Here is a 20171-nt window from a genome sequence, read left to right as displayed (position 1 = left end):
TTAAATGTATCTAATATGTATATGCATGGAACAGGAGAGTTTATATGTCCTTTTTTCTGTGCTTTAGACAGCAGATTTGTCTACCAAGTCAGTGTCTGCTACGAGAAAGCTTATTTGATGTAAATTTACAGAAAATGTATTAAACAGGTATTCAACAAATCACTGCATTCTACTTTTAAACAGCTTGCACTGACCCACTCAGGGGGTGTTATCTGCAAGGGGAGAAGATGCAGTGAAGGATTGCTCTGGAGGGTGTTTTGCTCACATTAGGATTAAACCGCACTTAGGAAGCTGCGCAGGAGCGGGTGTCTTTATAATTTATTTTGTGCTACAGTTATTATGTTTCTTAACCTTTCAGTGGATGGGACTTTAAGATGTGGAAATAAGGGGAAAAGGAATTAATGGTAGGGGATTCTAGCCTCTCTTTCTTTAATACTTATAATTATTTCTGTTTTATTTTTTTGTTTCCAGTTACAAGAAAACGCATGAGACCCTGAGCCATGCAGGACAAAAAGCAACAGCAGCTATCAGCAATGTAGGAACTGCTATCAGCAAGAAGTTCGGAGATATGAGGTATAGGGATCTGCTGCTTCTCTGGTCTTTATTTTGAGGACAAAAAGTATGTCATCTGCCAGCTCTTCCTTCTGCATTAGTGTTTTAAAGATTCAAGTAGTCAGAGTATTTTATAATATTCATGGTTTCAACCAAAAAGAAGGGATAACAATGAATGAAGATATAATTATTATTTGAGTTCTGGTTTAAAAAAAAAAAAACCTGCAATTTGAAGTCCTTTTGGAATAACTTTGCAAACTCAAGGAAATGTACAAGTAAAATGGAACAAAAATATGCTGTTAGATCTTTATTAACCCAATTTTATTCATACATGGATTCTGGAGACCAACATCATCTGAAGAATACAAGCCTGCCTTGGAGGTGCTTGTGGAATGATAAATCAAAAAAATATTTCAGGCTGATTTTTATCAGCTTTTTCAAGATGTACAAAGGCAAAGTATTGTTATGCAGTTCTATGTATAAAAAAATACAACGAAAGTAGCAGGAGTAGAGGTCAGGAGAACTGTCACTTAAATGCAACTTAAATGTCAGACTTTATATGTTGATGTATGTTTAAAAGTGTTGGTCTTAAAGTTCCTCAGAATGAGAGCATAAATGAACAAATTGTACACCGAAAACCAGCACTACAGTTTTCAACTTGATAGCAGGATTACAGAACTTCTCAGGTGTTTTAGGATTTGATTTTTTTGTGATGAAATAATTGGACAAGGGTTAAGTCTACAATATATTGTTTGAGCTGCAGAATTAGAGCATCTCATTTATTAGAGTACTCACTTTTTTTGTCACTTTGTAATGTTTGAGGTAAGCGTCTCCTAAGCTCTGTATGAGTCATTTTACAGTATTTCAAGTATATATGGTGTTTTTGTTGCAGATGGCTGAAGTATAGTTCTTGGCAGCTAAAATTTACTTTTACACTTTTTTACTTTTAATCTGAACCTTAAGAAATCTGTAGAGTCCCTCCTTTATACTTGCCTTTTACATACAGCTTAATAAACCCTCTACAGAAGTACTACTGTTTTTCGAGGTGAAACTGGAAAAAGGAAAATCTTCGTCACTGTATGATCTGCTTTACAATTGCAGTTTAAAATGGAAATGTAGTGAGTGACTTGCAACCAGGGTATGAACATAAACTAAGAATTGTTTGACTCAATACAGTTAAACATCCATAGGTAGTACGTGCCTAGAAAAGGATATAAGAATAAGGAGGCATGCAGTTACATTTTTCTAGTACATTTTTTTTTATCATTCAGCAATCTGAGAGCTGAAAACTTTCTAAAACAGAGGTTTGACCTTTTATGTAAAAGTCTCTGAAGGGCTTACTTCACTAATTTATCTTTTTTTTTTTAATTTATTTTAACTTGTATGATCTTTTGACATTCATAACGCCTCATGTCTCCCCAGATAAACAGATAGTTACGTGGTAAAAAAGTGCATGGTTTATTTGTTCGTTCATTCATTCATCCCCTTTTCTGAGTCTCCCTGGTCTTTCTTTAGATGCCTTCTGGCTCTTCCATTATGAGAAACAGTGAGTGTAGTCCTTCTGCTGTCCCTCATTTCACTTACAATTTCCTGTGGTTTTATCATATTTCACTTCAGTTCCCGCTTTTCCAGGCTGAGGCTCCAGTTGCATGAGTGGCTTTCACAAGCCGCCTTCTTACCTTTGTTTCATCTTATTGCCTTCCCTGCATTCAGAGTTGTGTTCTGTATTTTTGAGAAATGCATGAGATGCGTGTGCTGCATGTGGCACCAACATATCCTCTGTTTCATTTTCTGTTCTTTCCTAACACTTCCTCCTGTAACAAAGACAAGCCCACTGCTCAGTGAACAGGTCCTGTTGCTGCTTCCATGCTTTAAATCCTACAGCAGTGACCAAAGAGTTGGTGTCCAAATACCTTGAGCACTGACTCTGATCACTAATCAGAGAGGGAAGCATGACTCTAACAATTCAGTACTTCTCAGGTCCTGTCGTTTGTGCTTTGTGTAATGTGTGAGATTAACTGCAAGGGCAGAAATGTCTTCACTGTAATAGAGCAAGTTTTTCCTTTAGTATTTCCCTTAATTAATGACTGCTACCAAATTCCTTTGTCCTAGCTATCGGTACCAACCCTCACCCCCATGGTGATCGTGCTTTTTACTAGCGCTTGGAAAGCAGATGGGCGGTATTTATCTCACTAGCCCTTTAGCCAAGGGCCGAAAGCAGGGGCTAAGTCCATAAGCATTTTGATTAATTGAGAAGTTTGGTTTTTTGATCAAAATGATTACTTTGAACCTGGTTGGGAATTTTTCATGAAAATATGAACTACCAGCACTGCCATTTTTTGTGGACGCTTATTGGTTTTAGTTAAGTTCTCAGCCAGAATTTTCCCGACACTTGATGATGAAGCAGCACACAGTATAGCCAGTATCCCGTAGTTACGTAAAGCATGGCATGACTTGGGCCTTCTGCATCTGCTGAACATCCTCAGTCTGGAGTAGTGGTCAGTATGCTTACCTCAGCAACAAAGCTGAGGGACCTTGGCTCAAGTTGTGCAGATGCAGTCCTGTGTGGGCTCACACTGTAAACCTTATCACTTAAATGACCTGGTTTTAAAAATCTTCCTCTCTCCCACTCCAGTGCCAGCCGTGTTTGGGGGAGTAAGCTGTAAGGAGGCATGCATTCTTTGTTTCATTGTTTGCTTGCTTTTTTGCTAATCCAAGTCATTTTATTTCAGTGATCTAGTATATGGATTATCACCGCCCCCTCCCATAATGCTGATTTAAACACACATCGGACTCTGGCTTAATTCTCTTGGTTAGGCATTAAGGCTGACAGTCACCAATGGCATCCAGATGCAAATCCCTGTTCTGCTTTCATTCAGAGCAGACACTTGAAACTGATTTCTAAAATCCAGATGATCGTCATAATTCCCAGTATGTTCAGCAGTCTGGTGTGTTTGGCCTTTGCCCCTGCCTGTGGCAGTGGTGATTTTGAAAGTGCTCGTAGTCAGCCTGACATTAAATATTGAAGCCTGCCTTCTTTGTGACACAAAATTCTGCTTTCCAGGTTGCCTGCTATATCAACTGTACAGAGCACCACATGAAACACATATTTCTGTTCTGAAGGTGCAGGGTCTTAATTTTCACCTTGTATTATCTCTAAAAATATTACTAAAATATCATATATCAGCAACAGGCCAGATTTTGGTGTCTGAATGTGCTGTTTTGCTGTGCTAGAATTCAAGAAGATGAAGAAAGAAAAATTACAAAATTCTGTGTCCCCTAAAGAACAGAGAAGTCACCCTTTGGGGACAAAGTGCTTTTCGTGCAGCTGCTGTGCTTCTTTTATCCCCACCACAGCTTCCCAGTGTCCCAACTCTCTAATTCATTTTGTGCATGAATAGTCAGTAGCATTTTACATCTTCTAAATTGTGTATTAATTATTGGTGCTTGTAAGTTCTGATTACAGTTGTAATGCATTCTATTTAATATCATCATGTTATTAGAAATACCAGAAATGCATATAAAACCAGTATACAGCTACTTTTGATTTAGGATACAAGCCAGGCACTAGTAATACAGTTAAGATCATAGATTCTTCATTAATAGCTCCTGTGATTAATGATATGCCATCAGGATTTTCTGTTGCCCCTCCACGCCCAGCTCATATTGTCTCCTTTAACATGTTCTGACATAGAGAAGGGAGGCAAAGGGGAAGAGAGGAGTCCCAGATCACTCATAGGACAGTGGCATGGGCTCGGGTCTCTCAGAAGTAGAGGTTATGCTAACATTTCAACATGGTTCTTGTCATGTAGAGCACAGATGTGATGTGGAGCTGAGGGTCTCTATCCCTTGCTCCTTTGAATGCTGGTAAAGTTTGGATCTTTTCATGCAATACTGCTGGATTACTCTCCAGCTGTCTATGTGGATCAAAGAGTTTCATCCCTGCTGACGACCTTTTTAGTAACAAGTTGTGATACCAAGTAGGAGGCTTTCTGATTTTTTGTTAGCTTAAAAATAAAAAAGGGAACTACATATACTACACTACTACATGCACACTGCCACATATATTAGTACTACACAAGTAAATGCATTTAAAGATTAAGCTAACAAAGGCATGCATGCAAATTAGGATGTCAGCAATTATACTGCTTATGCATCCTTCCTTCATCTGTCTCGTACATTTTCTTTAATTACATGATAGCACAGACCCCTTTCAAATTCAGTGCCTGGGATGAGCCAGCTCTAAAGATGAATAAAGATAATACAATGCCTCATTCCTAGCAGGAGCTGGAAGGCACATGTGGCAAGAGACAGAATAGTGCAGGGAGGCAGAGCTTGAGGGCACAACAGTGGCAGCTGAATGTGCTCCTCAGAGATGACAGGAATCAGCACAGAAGGCACATGAGGTTCCAGAGGGGTGGAAGAAGGCAAACTTCATCCCTCTGGAAAGGGGCAAGGGACGTTCTGTGAAATACAAAGCAGATACTGGGGGGGTTGCATTAACCTGTTATTTTCTAAATGTCTAGAAAGCATGATGGCAAAAACATAAAAGGGTTTATAAAGAACAATTTATCTTGAACTGATGGCACCTGTCATAGGGGATGGAAGAGAGGCCGGAGATGTGATAGAGCTTGACTTTGATAAGACTGACCATACTGGTTTTGCTCCTGCAAGTGAACTAGAGAAAGAGAGTTTAGGGAGTTGAAAATGGTTTTCAAAGAATAGGTCTCAGTAGCTCACCATAATGCAGGATTTTGCAGACATCTGTCCTGAGTCTGCTACTCTTCAGCATTTTCATTACAGGTTTAGATGGTGGCATCATGTGTACACTTAAAAGCCCCAAGTGACTGCAGTGGGAGGGAATCCAAGCACTCTAGATAGCAGGATTAGAATTCAAATTTGTTTTAAATGATAAAATGAAATTCAGTGTAGGAAAGTGTAAGGTGCTGTCCTGGTTTATTGACAGATAGAGAAAAAACAAAAGCAGAGATGGGAAGCACTGAGCAGCCAACTGGGCGGTGGCTTTGCAGATAAGGGCCTAGCAAGTGCTAGCCTAATGGCTCACAAATGCAGCAGGAGTCAATGCTGTCATGCGATCATTGCTTAATTCCAACAAGTGTTACAGGAGTGTTGTCTATAAGATTCGGGAGATAATTGCTCTTCTTAGCTGTGATGAGGACTTAGTTGGAGTAATCAGGCCAGAGCAATGGCACCACCTTCGGAAGAGTGTGCAGATGAACTGGAAGGAATGGGGAGAAAAATTAAAAAAAATTAAAAATCAGCTTCAGAAAATAGAGCCAGTCAGCGTGTTTGAATGAGATAGCTTTTAGGCTAGGCAAGTGCGGCTGAATAACGAAAGGAGAGGGAGGATGTAGTAAGTTAATGCGAGAGATGTGGAAAAGCATTCACCTATAAAGCTGAACAGGGGCACAGGTTATTTCTGAAGGCTGTGAAATCTCTCTCATTGGAGCGTTTTAGAAACAGGTTAGGCCAATATCTGTTGGAGATGGCTCAGGTATAATTAATCGTCTTTAGTGCCGTGGGAGTTGATTTTTGGTGTGCCTTTACTGTAGCGCCTTCTTGGGTTTCTTGTGGTGGTGGAGTATTGCACACCCTTTAGCTGTGCATTTATAGGATTTCCTGTGATCTAGGAATGGTCTGGGCACTTAAAAGTGTTGCTGAATTCACTGGGAGCTGAATTCCTTGAAATATTGTAGCTGTCATACCCATAACTACCGTTCTTAAACCTTTGTGTCTCTGATATCCCCTATAAAGGAAATAGCAATATTTTCTTGCTTCAGAATGTAATTTCATAAGCATTTCTTTTGCCGATTGGTGAAGCAGTTGTTTTCTCTCATTTCTACTGACACTCACCCCTTCATTTGTGCTGGCTTTTAGAGTTCTGCAGTAACAGTTTTCCAGTAACAAAGATTGGGTGTACAAGTATCTGTATTAGTATGGAGAAGGGGGTGGCTGTTACTGGGAGTCAGCAGGTAGTACAAAGAGGCTATGTATGGCAACAGTATTACTTAAGTAGGTCTAGACAGAAATGTGTTGTGAAGATAAATCCATGAATGTTTGAGAAGCAGCAGCATACATGATGATGAGCCCTGTAAAGAACCCTGAAGAAATCAGTGCTTTTCTTCAGAGCAAGGTGTGAATATTGTTCAGTAAATAATGCATCACATTGAAAAAGGATGTGAAAAATAAGTATTGAAGAGATGTTCATTAAGTGTGCACCATCTATCTGTCTCACTGCATGAGGCAGGTGTTCCCTTGAAGTGGTCTGTAATTACAGCCTACATCAGTAACACACAGATGAAGGAGAGGCTGTCTGCCTCATCATTTCTCGACTTTGGAACCTTAATATTGTTTATTAATATAACCTTTGAATATTGTATATCAGAGTGCCTCTCCCAGTTCTGCTGCCTTAATTAAGTTTCTTGTGAGCTGGAAAACAGTGTCAAAGTGTTTCAAGTATTGTTTGCAACAAGGAAATAGTGTTTTAGAAAATGTCATTTTAGGATTAAAAGCCCCTTATGTTTTCCATACCCTTCTCTACGGGGAGACGATTAAGAAATCCAGAGGGGAAAAAAGACATTTGCTGCTGATGTACATGTAAAATTCCAGTTTGCCTATACTTTCTATTTAATGAGATTAAGGTAGGATTTTGGGTGGGAAAAACAGTCCTCATTGTTTAAATCTGATCTAATAACACAAACCTTAGAAGACAAAACTTCCGTTCTTCGTTACCCACAGAACCAGTAACTGCGTAGTGAAGGAGTGTGTGAACATTTTTGCTTTGAAGGAATCTCAAGTGATTCATGTTCTAGTGTGAATTATTCCAGTGTCAAGATTTGAATGCAAATGATTTTATTTTTCTCCTCGGGCAGCTTCACATGCTACAGATATGTATGTATATTTTTGTTACATTTTCATAATACTTTTAACGCTTGCTTTTCTTTCCTTGTGCATCCACCACAGATCGCATTCAATTGGGTAAGACACATTACTCTCCTTGAATACTGCCTCTTTATTTGGCAGGATTTGTTTTATGGAATGTAATGCAGTAACCTCTTTCCTTTTAGCATCATTAAATATGATATAAACATATGTGACTTTTATACTGTAACGCCTCATTTTTACAGCATGGTGAGTATAATGAGGAAAGGACTAAGGGGCGAGAGTGTGTTTGCCTTGCTCTTGAGTAGATTAGTCTCAAATCCAAATAATGAACACAAATGTTGCTCTTTGGAAAACCTATTTATATGTAATCCCATTCTCTCAACCATCTTTTTCTGTCAGAAGTTGGAACATAAACAACAAACGCTCAGTAAAAATTCTATTCAGCCAGCAAAGTTTTATGAAGATTGTATAAAGTATTTAATTACCTCCTCTTCAATAAAGCAAAAGTATATTAGTTATGAAGTGTACACGGTAACTCTTTAGAAGTCTGGAGTCCTGGAGGAATTTCTAATAGTAGGCCAAGTTCCTAACATGATTAAAGGGGCTCTTTAGAGCTTGCTTTTATTCATGCTGTAAAACACTTCAGTATATGATGAATGATAAAACAATTTTGATGAATTATAAAACAATTTTATGTGTGCTGGAAGATTCTATAAGTGGTTTTACGTCAGTTCACCCGCCAGAGGGGCTGAATCCCCTGCGGTCCCTCTGGCCTTGTAGCATCGCCAGTGCATGGGACAGCTCAAGAACAATTTTTCTGTTCAGCTAAGTGATCCTAACATGGCCTCTTACTTCACTGAGAAAACTTCAAAATGGGGCATAGATTGACCTTCCTGTCTCACTCTGACGTGAAACCAAATTGCAATGTTGGGCAACCTTTGTCGGGAAGGATCTCTGCTCTCTGCCTCTGCGCTAATCACCATCACAGGCATGTGTGTCTTTAAAAAAGCTTACTGTTTTAAGCTCCCAGTAAAAGAAGATCTTGTCACTGTTCCTGTAACTTGCATCCTTACCTCTGTAAAGAAATTAAAAGATGAACTCAGTGAAATGTGCACTTAGTATTCAGATTGTCTGTCACATGCCATCTCTCAGCTGTGCGAATTTAATTTGGCACATGTAATCTTCTTACTTAAACCTTCGTATTTGGAATGTTTTGCTATTAGAAGAGGAGCAGCCTATGCTGAAGTACTTCCAAATTCTTATTTTTGCCTATTTGTCATGTATTACAAGACTAAAATGGCAAGCATGCTTGTTTAATTTAACTAGGATTGTTAAAGATTTGCTGCACTTGTGAAATGTTTGGGCTAATCTTTTGTAAGTCTTAAAAATGATGTGAAAAATTGAACGTGAACCATTTGCATTGTCTGCTGTCAGTTCTTGTCTTAGCAGAAGCCTTAAACTATACACAACAGCAAACAGTTCACGTAAGATCTCTCTGTCCCACCTTGCCAAATAGCTCTTCCCCCCCCCCCCACTTCCCCCTGCTCCCATTTCTGAATCTTTAATCTGAAAAAAAAAAAATCTTTTGTGTGTATATGGACACAGTGCTGCTCTGAATTTGTATCGTTTAGAACAAACACATGTGCTGTTTATATGAGAGCTTTCATTTTTTAATGCTATAATCATGCTTTGCTTGATGGCAGCCAAATGTTGGTGTCCCTTAAAGTAAAGCTCTCACTGTTCTCAATCAGACCAGGCTGCAGCTGTCAGTCAACACTGAAAGCAGCCACGCATGAATTTTTGAAAGGATACATACATAATGTTCAGATCTAAATATCCTTACGGACAGTTCATACACTTCAAATAAAGATTCATAGTCAGAACAGGCTTGATGCTTCCCAGCAGCAAGGAATCGGTGACGCTATGATAGCAGAGTTGGCTTTGCTGGCTCAGGTGGGAGAATGTGGTGAGGGTGAGTGGCCACGTGCAGGGCTGAAGGAGTGCAGGAGGATTTGGGGATCTTTGAGGGATGCCGAGGCTCCATCCTCCACTTGCCAACCTTCCGATACTCTTGCTGCTGGGAAGTCTGAGGAGGGAGGTGTGGTGAGGAGAGCTGGCTGAGAGCTGTGGAAAACAGCTTTCCACTCTTGGTAGTGTTGAGGTGTGAAGGTGGAGGTGAAATGTCCTAGAGAGAGGGGGAAAGCAACTGCAGCAGCTGAGAGCGCTGCCTTTCTGGTTGAAGAAACCCCTTGTTAAGGCAGCCTGTTGTGCAGGAACCTGTACAAATTGGGGGCTGGCACTGGGTGTTTGGACTGTGTACGATGTACGTGCAGGAAACGCAGGCAATTGCGTACTCACCTCCTGCCTTGAACCAGCTCTATGTTCACAGACCCGAGGTGCACTGTACTCGCCCAACACACAGCTTATCGTCTGTCACTGCAGAACACAGAGGTAGCTCTCTGTTCCTCTCTCATGTGTTGCATGTCTCTGTAAATAGCAGACATCTGTGTCATTTAAATGGATGTTGCCAGGAACTGTTTTGCATCGTTCTTTTGAGCCCTATTAAATTGCTGATCAGTTGGCATGAGAATGTCATGGTAAGATCTTCAGTCCTGAAAGTGAGCTGGAATTCATAGGTGAGTTTGACAAGCTTTTGCTATCAGGAGAGGGAGAGTACCAGCACTCTTGAAGATATATATATATTTTGTTTAAAGTTAAATTTAAAAAATATGTTATAATCATGTTGCAAACTGGATTTTACAGGGGTTTTTTCCTTATCTTTTGTTTTCATCCCACAGCTACTCTATTCGCCATTCCATAAGCATGCCTGCGATGAGGTAATATGCTACCCATATTCTATTTGCTATGGTGATGTTCAACAGTGTGACAAGGGGGGATTTGCATACTTTGATCCTGATCCTGCAGTTTTTAGTTGGATGAATAGTCCCACTTCAGTCACTTAGGTTATTCATAGGGGCTGCAGGAGAGGCCATCTGTGGTTTTTTTTCCTTCTAATTTTATTAACTGTTTAATCTCTTGTACAAGCCTTTGAGTAAATGAAGCAGTTCTGAGATGTATTTGGGTAGTTGATTGTTGTTGGTATTACTGAATCTGAAATTCAGTTGTTTTGCTGTCTCTACAACATCATCCAAAGCCCATGAATGTCAGAGATGCTTTCCACTCCAGCAGGCTTTGGATCATGCTCCTATGGAGGGATTTTATATGAGTGCTTTCATATTTTAATGGCTATAATCATGCTTTACTTGACTGCAGCCAAATATTGATATCTGTTCAAGTAAAGCTCTGACTGTTTTCAATAAAATTAGGATCCATCTTTCTTTTTAGCCCCTCAGCCTTCGAATACACGAACATCCCCACTCCCTGCCAAGCATGTGGGGAAAATAAATCTCCTAACTCTATGATGGATTCTAACTCATTCAGCTTCAGCAGGTGGATACTTTAAGGCGAGCGTTCACCAGTGTGACCTATGGGTCAAATGTAAGCCATAAAACTCAGTTTCTCTCTCCTTTTGACCCTTCTTGCCTTGTGAAAAGTTTATCACCTATTTAACAGAAATCAAAAGTAAACCTGCATTATTTTTCCAATTGGCTTCCATTTGCCCTTTCCTTTAAATTAGGGTCAGTTTAGCTTAGCCTGATGAGAGGGATATGATGTAAATGTATGTGCAGAAACAGAGGCCATCATCATGCTCCTGGTAAGTTCCCAGAATTTGCAAGGGGGATGAACTGGAACACTAAAGTTTTAGCAGCCGTTGGCTTCATGGCTTTGTGGAATGAAGCGCAGGCTCCTGCATGTGTTTGCCTTTCCCCACGGATGACACAGACGCGCGGGCACCTGCCAGCGTAAAGTGGTTCTGCCACATTGTTCCACTGTGAGGGCACCCTCCGTTATGGTTAAAGATCATTGTTATCTCTTACTTCGTGTAGGGACAAAGGGATGTAGTGTTTTTAGTGCATCTTGTTGGCCCTGTTATTAGGAGGTAGTAGTTTCTGTAATCTGAATGCATTTAAAATGAGAGAGAAGCTATGTTTCAAGCTTTGGAGAAAGAAAGAAAGAATGAACAAGGTTGGTAGGCAAGCCAGCAAACAAAATATGTGATTTGGTTTAAGAAGGAAAGTCACAGCTGTTGCTTTTATTTAATTATTATTCTTTTAAGATATGTTCAACTCACGGTTTCCCAAAAACAGTGTTGTGTTCTATTCTACAGGGAGTGAAAGGCAGAGAAAAGCTTAGCTTTGTCAGAGGGCCACCTTTGGAAAACTGTCTGTAAAGTCTTTGAAAGCAGCAAGATACACCTGCGGTCACAAAATCATGGAGTGGGGGGGTCAGGATTCCTTAAAAGCATTTTGGACCCACTTCCTATGTAGTTCTAATCTCCATCATCCCAGCCTTAGGACATTAAACTGTCATCTTTTTAATTGTGTAAATTATGAACTTGCTCATCAGCTGAAAAAAATGGTAATTTCTTGATAGCAACAACACAAATGAATAAAACCGTAGAAATGCAGCACCACAGACAGCATTCCCTGGTTGTTCTTCTGAGAACATGGTAAATGTGTCAGAGGGTAGGCAGGCCAGTCACTGGTTTCAGTTACTAGGCAGGTTCTGCTTTTGCAAATTTGTAGCTAAAAAATACTCATCCAATTACCGTAATTGGATTTGACTGACAGAGCAGAAGTGGCTGTTCATACCCTATCAGTCTATAGCCCGGTGCTGCCAGCCAGCCAGCCTTTGTTCTGTCCTAGCATTGTGGCTTGGTAAGAACTGATTGAATTGTGGAGTTACTCCATTATGTTTGCAACTGACTCTTCTTCTTTCCTTCAACTTCCTTTTTCTCCTAGGAATTCTCCAACTTTCAAATCGTTTGAGGAGAAGGTTGAGACCACTGTCACAAGCCTTAAGGTAAAGGTTAGAGGCAGAGTTACATGGCTGCGCGTGTTAAAGTGTGACAGCTTAGTTGTCCCTATCATTTGTACAGGAGACCGACTGAATTTAGAATCATCGAATCATAGAATTGTCTAGGTTGGAAGGGACCTTTCAGATCATCGAGTCCAACCATTAATCTATCATTGCCAAAACCACCCCTAAACTATGTCCATAAGCACCATATTTAAATACCACCAGGGATGGTGACTCAACTATCTCCCTGGCTTGATAACCCTTTCAGTGAAGAAATTTTTCCTAATATCCATCCTAAACCTCCCCTAGTCCAACTTGACGTCATTTCTTCTCGTCCTATCACTTGTTACTTGAGAGAATAGACTGACCCCCACCTTGCTACAATCTCCTTTCAGGTAGTTGTAGAGAGCGATAAGGTCTCCCCTCAGCCTCCTTTTCTCCAGGCTGAACAACCCCAGCTCCCTCAGCTGCTCCTCGTAAGATTTGTGCCCTAGACCCCTCACCATCTTCGTTGCCTTTCCCTGGACACGCTTCAGAACCTCCGTGTCTTACCATTCCATCAAGAATTTCACAGAACTGCAAGAGAACTAATGGAAAATGAAGGCAAGGTGCAAAGAGATAGTCTTTCTCTGCGTTGTTACTAAGAAATTACTTCTGTTGTCTGCCGAAGTAAACAAGTGGTCTCCGAAATGCCAAAAATATGAAAAATACGGCCATACTAAAAGGGAAAGTAGAGACATCTCATAAGATGTGACCACTGTTGATTAAGCTGTGCAAGGCAGAGAACCACGTGCAGATGCAAGGTCAGATTTTGAAAGCCGTGTGGGCTCGTGAGCTTTGTGCTGTGCCCTGCCAGACAGACGCAGCCCTGTGCCTGGCAGAGCGAACTTCCATCCCTGAGCTACACGATACGAGGGACGTACTCACCAAGCGCCCCGCACTCAGCTGGTGGGAGCTGTCGCGTAACTCAGGTGTGATTCACGCAGCTGGTGTGGCTCTTGGCACTGAACCCGCCTTTCTTTAATGCAGCCGTGTTTCCTCTCAAATTTCAATGTTTTGTCTGGATTTTAAATTTCAAAACTACATTGACACGTTTGCTTTGGGACAGGAGGATCTGATGGCAAAGTTACCAGTTATCAATAACAGGACTCATAGTGGCTCTTACGCAGCAGGGCAGACATGGCAGATTTGCAGTGAGCTAATCTTTGCTGCATGGTAAGGCACATTCAAGGGGGGAACAAGAGGGTTTGTCTCCCAATGGCTCTTATTAATCAGATTAAGTCAAGCGTGCTCATAAAATGGCACTTTACTTTGCTGCAATAGAAAGATTCCAGCACATTCCAAGTGCACTTTGTCAGTGGACAAGGGCCAAATTGATCACCCCTCATTTCAGGGGGAACTGAAAATACTAGATTAATGTCAAAAGGCATTACAACTTGTAAAGCATGAAAAAGGCAAAAAAAAATGGCCTTACACTTGGGACAGAAGGACATTACTTCTTACAGAAAATGCAAATTACTGCTAGAACTGAAGCAGCAGGTGCACAGGGAAGGTCTGTCTTTTCCATGTCACTATGAAATCGTGCAGCAGATGACATTTTCCAGTCAGTGTCTGAGGAAAGTAAGCAGCAGAGAGCTTGATTTATTTTTATGTTTCTAAATAAGCATGTCCATCAAAGAATGCAGGGTTGCTCTGTCGTTTTCAGATTTTTTGAGTGTTCAGGTTTATTCAGTGATAGGCTGTTGTGACAACTTTAAGTTGTGAAAGTGTAGGGTAAAGTCATTTCCACTGCACCGTGTCAGAGAAGGAAACATCGCAGTTTCACAGGTGGGAGGCTGCACCCCAAGGAAAACTGGGAGCATCCCAAGGAGCTAGAACAGAACCCAGACCTCCAAAGCCCCAGCTCAGTGCCTCTCCACACCTTCCTATTCATTCTTCTCACCTTCGCTGCAAATGCTTTTTTATACTCAACCTCCCTGTAGGAGAAATCATTCATGCAGTGGGGTGCATCAGCTTGGAGGGTCTGAATTCCTGTCTGGCGCAGTCAAGCGAATCACTTGCTTATCCCTTTGTGTTTCTTCTACCCGTTTAGATAACCAATAGATACTTTACGAACACCCGCCCAGCCTGCTAGATACAGATTTTTACCTCTTGAGATGGGAACTTTTAGTGACTCAAACTGCCAGAGCAAATATCAAGCTTACTACTACCTTATTTTATTGAAGTCTCAAGGTAGGCAAGCTCCTGTGCTAGCTCATGAAACAACGGATTACATAGGATTAACTCTTTGGAAACTTAGGACACAAAGTTCATTTAATTAAAGTAATCTTCCTAAGCATTCAGTGGCTGACAGGCTGGAAAAATGCCAGCTTGTCTTTTAAGTCCTGCTGCAGTTCTAGGAGTAAAAAGTTTTGCCCTGTCTTCAGGCCTGAATCAGCTTCGAGTGGGCATATCAGCAGGACAAACCACGACAGAATGCTCGCTTACCGAGACAACTCGGTCAAAACGGCTTTGTCTCTTCATCACTTAGTCTTGACCGTTTCCAACCTTTAGATAAAGCTCTGTCTTTGTCAGGAAAACTCTGTTTCAGAGATTTAGCCATGTTGGGTTTTGGTTTTAATACTTATATTTAAAAATTCAGCAAACCAAAGTATTTTGAAAGCAGATGACCTGTGAGCACGTTGTCGTGTGTTTGATTCATGGAATTTGGTATCTCTTCCTGCCCTCCCCACAGGAAAATGTTGTGGGCAGTTTTATGTTTCAGTATTTAGGCAGCTACAAGTATCTAAAGGGAGCCAAGTTGCTGGTTTTGTCCTTTGGTTACTGTTTCTGTCCAAAATCCCAGTAGGGTTTATGTATTTTGAGAGCAGCGGTGTTACCGTTGCTGGTGGGTGGGCCACTTTACTCAGCAAATGAACCAGTTCATTTTAATACCCATCTCTTATTTGGCTTGTGTAGAACTGTAAAAACCAGTGAAACCAGTGAGCTACTCATATGAAGAACTGCACTAAGTTTACTGGTAGGATATAGGATCCGGCCTGGGACCTACTTAGGGACTGGTTCCTTCAAGCATATGATAAATGCCACTGGCGGATTTTTATGATTGCAGCCTAGAAGCTTAGAAATAGGGGGAGGAAAGGGGTTGCTTTATTTGACTAGTTTTATGGCTTTTGTTCTAAGAAAAACCCAACCCCACGTGTTCGCTGCCTGCTCTGAACAGTTCCCAGCCCTCCACGGCCAGGGGGTGGAATGCAAATGGGACTCACTGTTCTCTTTGTTTGCCTTCTTTCAGACCAAGGTTGGTGGGACAAGCCACACAGGGGGCAGTTTTGAAGAAGTTCTCAGCTCTACGGCCCACGCCAGCGCTCAGAGCTCTCTTGCTGGCACCCGACTCCCTGAGAGTGAAGAAGAGCTTCAGTGTTAGACCACAGGCCTTCCTGAGCCTCACCCGCCTCTCTTCAGAGACTGATGATCAGCCAGTGATTTTTAGACCTCCCTCGCCACCCAACTTGTGCAACAAGGTTTTGTCAGCTTTGGAAAATTGCTTCCCTGGCCTTGTGCTGGGGAAATGTTGTCTCTATTTGTATTTTGGATGGGCCATTTTATCATCAGGTACTTTGTACACCATAGAAACCACGTGCAAGTTATTGACTTACAATGCTCTAAATTCTGTGTTAAGTGACCAAAATAGTTTTCATTTTCACGTACCTTCCCTCCAATGATCTTCCAGTCTCTGTTCCTTACTTCTTTTAGTTTACTGTTTTCTATCTGCTGGTTTCCAACTCCCCTCTTGGTGCCACATCAGACAGATGGACCTAGAGCTGTGCAAAGATTTCTACTGCCAGCAGTAGTCCATGTACCAGCTGTCTACCAGCCATACCACGTGCCCTTTGCTCAGGAGTGTCTGGACATGATCTATTTCCTAATGGAATTAAATCACTTATTGTCACAAAAAGTTTTTTCTCCTTCACTGCTGCAGTCCGGCATTGCCCTCCACCCATTAGTCAGCAGAGTTAAGGAGGACCAGCAGAGACACCCAGTGATTCGTTCATATAGAAACTGAACTGATGGGAGCTGCTGATTTAAGATGATCATTGTACCTGGAAAAGCTTCAGTTTAAAAATATGTTCCGTTGCTTGTTCTCTGTTGTTTGATAAGTCTTGACAGTGTAAGTTAATCGCAAAAGGAAGTGGAGCAGAGGGAACCTCTAATAATTTTGACTCCATATCTTCCCCTGAAAAATAAGGGAAGGTAAATTTATGAGCCTCAGCCAAGATACAGCCTTAAGTGAAAGAACACAAACCCAACAACTGGCTCGAGATGTGCCATAGGTTAGAGAGCCCACGCCTTCCGTCCGCATTGCAGAGCTGCTCGCGTAAACCCTGTTACCTTACAAGACAGAGGCTGAGTAGGTACTTCACTTTTGGTGTCAAATTTTGTCGTGCTTCACTCTGCGACATAATTCCACCAACGGCATTATATCTGCTTAATCACCAAGAGCCGGTCAGCTCTCAGCTTTGCTTCAGCATGTTTTCTTGCATCCTTTTAACATATTTTTTTTTTTCCGAAGAAAAGAGCAGCGCACTTGTGACACTAACTTGCTGTCTAGTGAGCACGTGTCAGTCTGCATGTTGCAATCCTGAGTTCACCAGACTGAGATGAGCAGAACTTTGTCGATAAACAGGATGGAAAAACCGTCTGGCTACTTTCACAATGGATGCTTTTTTTTTTTTTTTTTAGCATAAGCCAAAGCTTCAAATCAGTGTTAGTGAGTTTGACATTACAGACTGCTTAAAATCTTGTGAGGAAACTTGGCTTTAAGTGATTTATTTTTTTTTTTCTTTCCTGTGTGGCTTTTGTTATAGTTTTTACAAAGTTGGAAGTCCTTTTGTAATGTTCTACTGGACATAAGTTAACTTTGGACATTTATATCAAATGCCGCTTTAGTGCGATTTTTAGCATGGAAGCAAATCTAATTCATTTTTTAAAGTAGTTTTCTTGTAATAGTTTGCTAGCTTATTTTACATGGTTTTGTGCATAAGTGTGACTTTATTTAAATAAAGAAGGTATTAATGGTCAACTTAGTTCGTGTAAAGGAAGTTATTGATATTCTTACTGAAAATAAATTTCTCTCTTACTCTTTTACACTTTGTGATGTTTTCTTTTTAATTCTGTGTATTTACCAGTATCACTGTGCATGTCGAAGCCTTGCTGTTTCACTCCAGAGTATCGAGGTAAATGGCAAGAACATCATCTTGCCACAACAAACGGCCATTCCTACAGTTTTCAAAACCTGCTCGGTCCCTTCTGGACTTAAACTGCCCCATGGCAATCTGCTTTGAAATTGTTGAGGTTCAAAGGAGAAAAATGATGGAGCAGAGTTCAGCAAAAGCGAAATGTGCGGCAGAAAACATCATGTAGTGCTAACGCTATTGACCGTCTTTTGAGCAGGGCCAGCAGCTCTACCAAGGTTAAAACACAGAGTCCAAGCACTGTCATCTTCTACAGGACCCTGGCTAGACCTCATTTTATTGCCATACACATACATGCACGTCTATACATACACACACAGAAAAATGCTTCTGGGAACCCAGTAAATTGTTTTTAACTACGCTCATTAAGAGCATACTTTAAAGAGCTTGTGTCAGTATGACTGCCAGTGGAGGCAGGGGGGCCAGACAAGCTTCTCTTCAGATAAATCCTTACACGTTACTGTCATCACAGCAGCTGCCACTACGTGTAGGCTCCACGCTGATAGGGTGGTCAGGAGAAAGAGGGGGAGGAGGTGACTTCCTCTCACAGGCCCTATGTCCAGGGCCTAGGACACTTCTCCAACACATTAACAGCACACTTTGGTGCTGCACGCAGAAGCCTGAAGCCCCACAGGCTGTTTGCTAACCTTTCTAGCAACGCCTCATCACGGCTCACACTTTCTGATCACACTTTCTCCTCCAGTCTCTTCCCAACCAACTCCTATTTCTGTTAAAATGCAGTGCCCAAAACTGACACACAGTTGCCCCTGCAGCGAGCAGAAGGGAATGTAACTTTACATGAAGTACCTGCTGGATTTCTTTAAACAAAGCCAAGCCCCACACAACACAGACACAAACCCCGTCTCTGTTTCCCAGGATAACGCTTACCTTGCACCGCTGCAGGGCTGACGGGTTGAGTGCCGCGTCCCCTGGACCCCCCGCAGAACGGCGCATCGCCAGCCAGTAAAGCCTCCTGCTGCGTTGGAGGAACCGACTGTTCCTGCGCTGCGTGTGTTTCTATCAATCACACATCTTTTTAAGGCCACTTCTCTTGTTTGTCAAGAGCGTTCTCAGTTATGCCTTCCAATGCATCTGTAGCATTGGAAGGGACCTTAAAGATCATCTTGTTCCAACCCCAATTCAGCACAAACTAATGGAGACTGTGGTTTGTATCCATCTCGATGGGACAAAAATGCTGAATGATGGGCCTTGCTCTGCCACCCCTGCAGCACGGCAATCAGCCACCCCATAACCACTAAACAGTTTTGTATTGCTCAGTAAAGGGCAGCTTGTTCTTCCAGGGTCTCCAGAGGGCGCTGTGGTGGTTTGACCCTGGCTGGATGGCAGGTGCCTGCCAAAGCTGTTCCATCTCTGCCCTCCTCAGCTGGACAGGGGAGAGAAAATATAACAAAAGGCTCGTGGGTCGAGATAAGGATGGGGAGGTCACTCAGCAATTACTGTCACAGACAAAACAGATTTGTCTTGGAGAAAATTAAATTAATCATAAAAACTAAATCTTAAAACACCTTCCCCCCCACCCCTCTCTTCTCCCCGGGCTCAACTTCTCTCCCGAATTCTCTACCTCCTCCCCCCGAGCAACACAGTGGGATGGGAATGGTCAGTTCATCACTCGTTGTCTCTGCTGCTCCTTCCTTCTCAGGGGGAAGAACTCCTCACGCTCTTCCCCTGCTCCAGCATGGGGTCCCTCCCACAGCAGACAGTCCTCCAAGAACTTCTCCAATGTGAGTCCTTCCCACAGGCTGCGGTTCTTCACGAACTGCTCCAGTGTGGGTCCCTTCCATGGGGTGCAGCCCTTCAGGAACAGGCTGCTCCAGCGTGGGTCCCCCATGGGGTCACAAGTCCCGCCAGCAAACTTGCTTCAGCGTGGGCTCCTCTCTCCACGGGGCCACAGGTCCTGCCAGGAGCCTGCTCCAGCACAGGCTTCCCACAGGGTCACAGCCTCCTTCAGGCACACATCTGCTCCAGCGTGAGGTCCCCCACAGGCTGCAGGTGGATATCTGCTCCACCATTAACCTCCATGGGCTGCAGGGGGACAGCCTGCCTCACCGTGGTCTTCCCCACGGGCTGGCTGCAGGGGAAACCGCTCCAGCGCCTGGAGCACCTCCTCCCACTCCTTCACTGACCTTGGTGTCTGCAGAGCGGGTGCTCTCACGTATTCTCACTCCTCTCTTATGGCTACTGCCCCGCAGGTTTTTTCCCCCCCTTCTTACATATTATCCCGGAGGTGCTACCACCATGACTGATGGGCTTGGCCTTGGCCAGTGGTGGGTCCGTTTTGGAGCCGGGTGGCATTGGCTCTGTCGGACATGGGGGAAGCTTCAGCAGCTTCTCACAGAAGCTGTAGCGCCCCAGCTAGCTGAATCTTACACCCCTGTAGCCCCCCAGCTACCAAAACCTTGCCACGCAAACCCGATACAGGCCCAGCTGCTGCCAGGTGTGGTTCCCCAGGCTTTTCACGTCCCACCTGGACCCATACGCTCTGCAGCCCTTGTGCACTGTGCCAGCCCCTGAGGCAGGAGC

General features: G+C 42.5%; 1 protein-coding gene across 2 annotated transcripts in view; it reads left to right on the top strand.

Annotated features, from left to right (window-relative positions):
• The window catches only part of TPD52L1 (TPD52 like 1), a 59156-nt gene extending 41696 nt beyond the window's left edge, over nucleotides 1-17460 (top strand). Inside the window, exons 4-7 of one of the 2 annotated variants that reach the window (XM_054196809.1) lie at nucleotides 472-573; nucleotides 10257-10295; nucleotides 12321-12381; nucleotides 15671-17460. In XM_054196809.1, coding sequence (XP_054052784.1) covers nucleotides 472-573; nucleotides 10257-10295; nucleotides 12321-12381; nucleotides 15671-15802 — 334 coding nt within the window. In that variant the 3' untranslated portion in view covers nucleotides 15803-17460. Of the gene's footprint in view, nucleotides 1-471; nucleotides 620-10256; nucleotides 10296-12320; nucleotides 12382-15670 lie in introns of those variants that run through there. The other variant, XM_054196810.1, reaches the window with a different exon arrangement.
• Nucleotides 17461-20171: the final 2711 nt, after the last annotated feature.

This window comes from Rissa tridactyla, chromosome 3 (assembly GCF_028500815.1).
Source record: "Rissa tridactyla isolate bRisTri1 chromosome 3, bRisTri1.patW.cur.20221130, whole genome shotgun sequence".
Classification (NCBI taxonomy): Eukaryota; Metazoa; Chordata; class Aves; order Charadriiformes; family Laridae; genus Rissa; species Rissa tridactyla.
The sequence above is the reverse complement of the archived record's forward strand: the minus strand, read 5'-3'. Positions and strand labels throughout refer to the sequence as shown.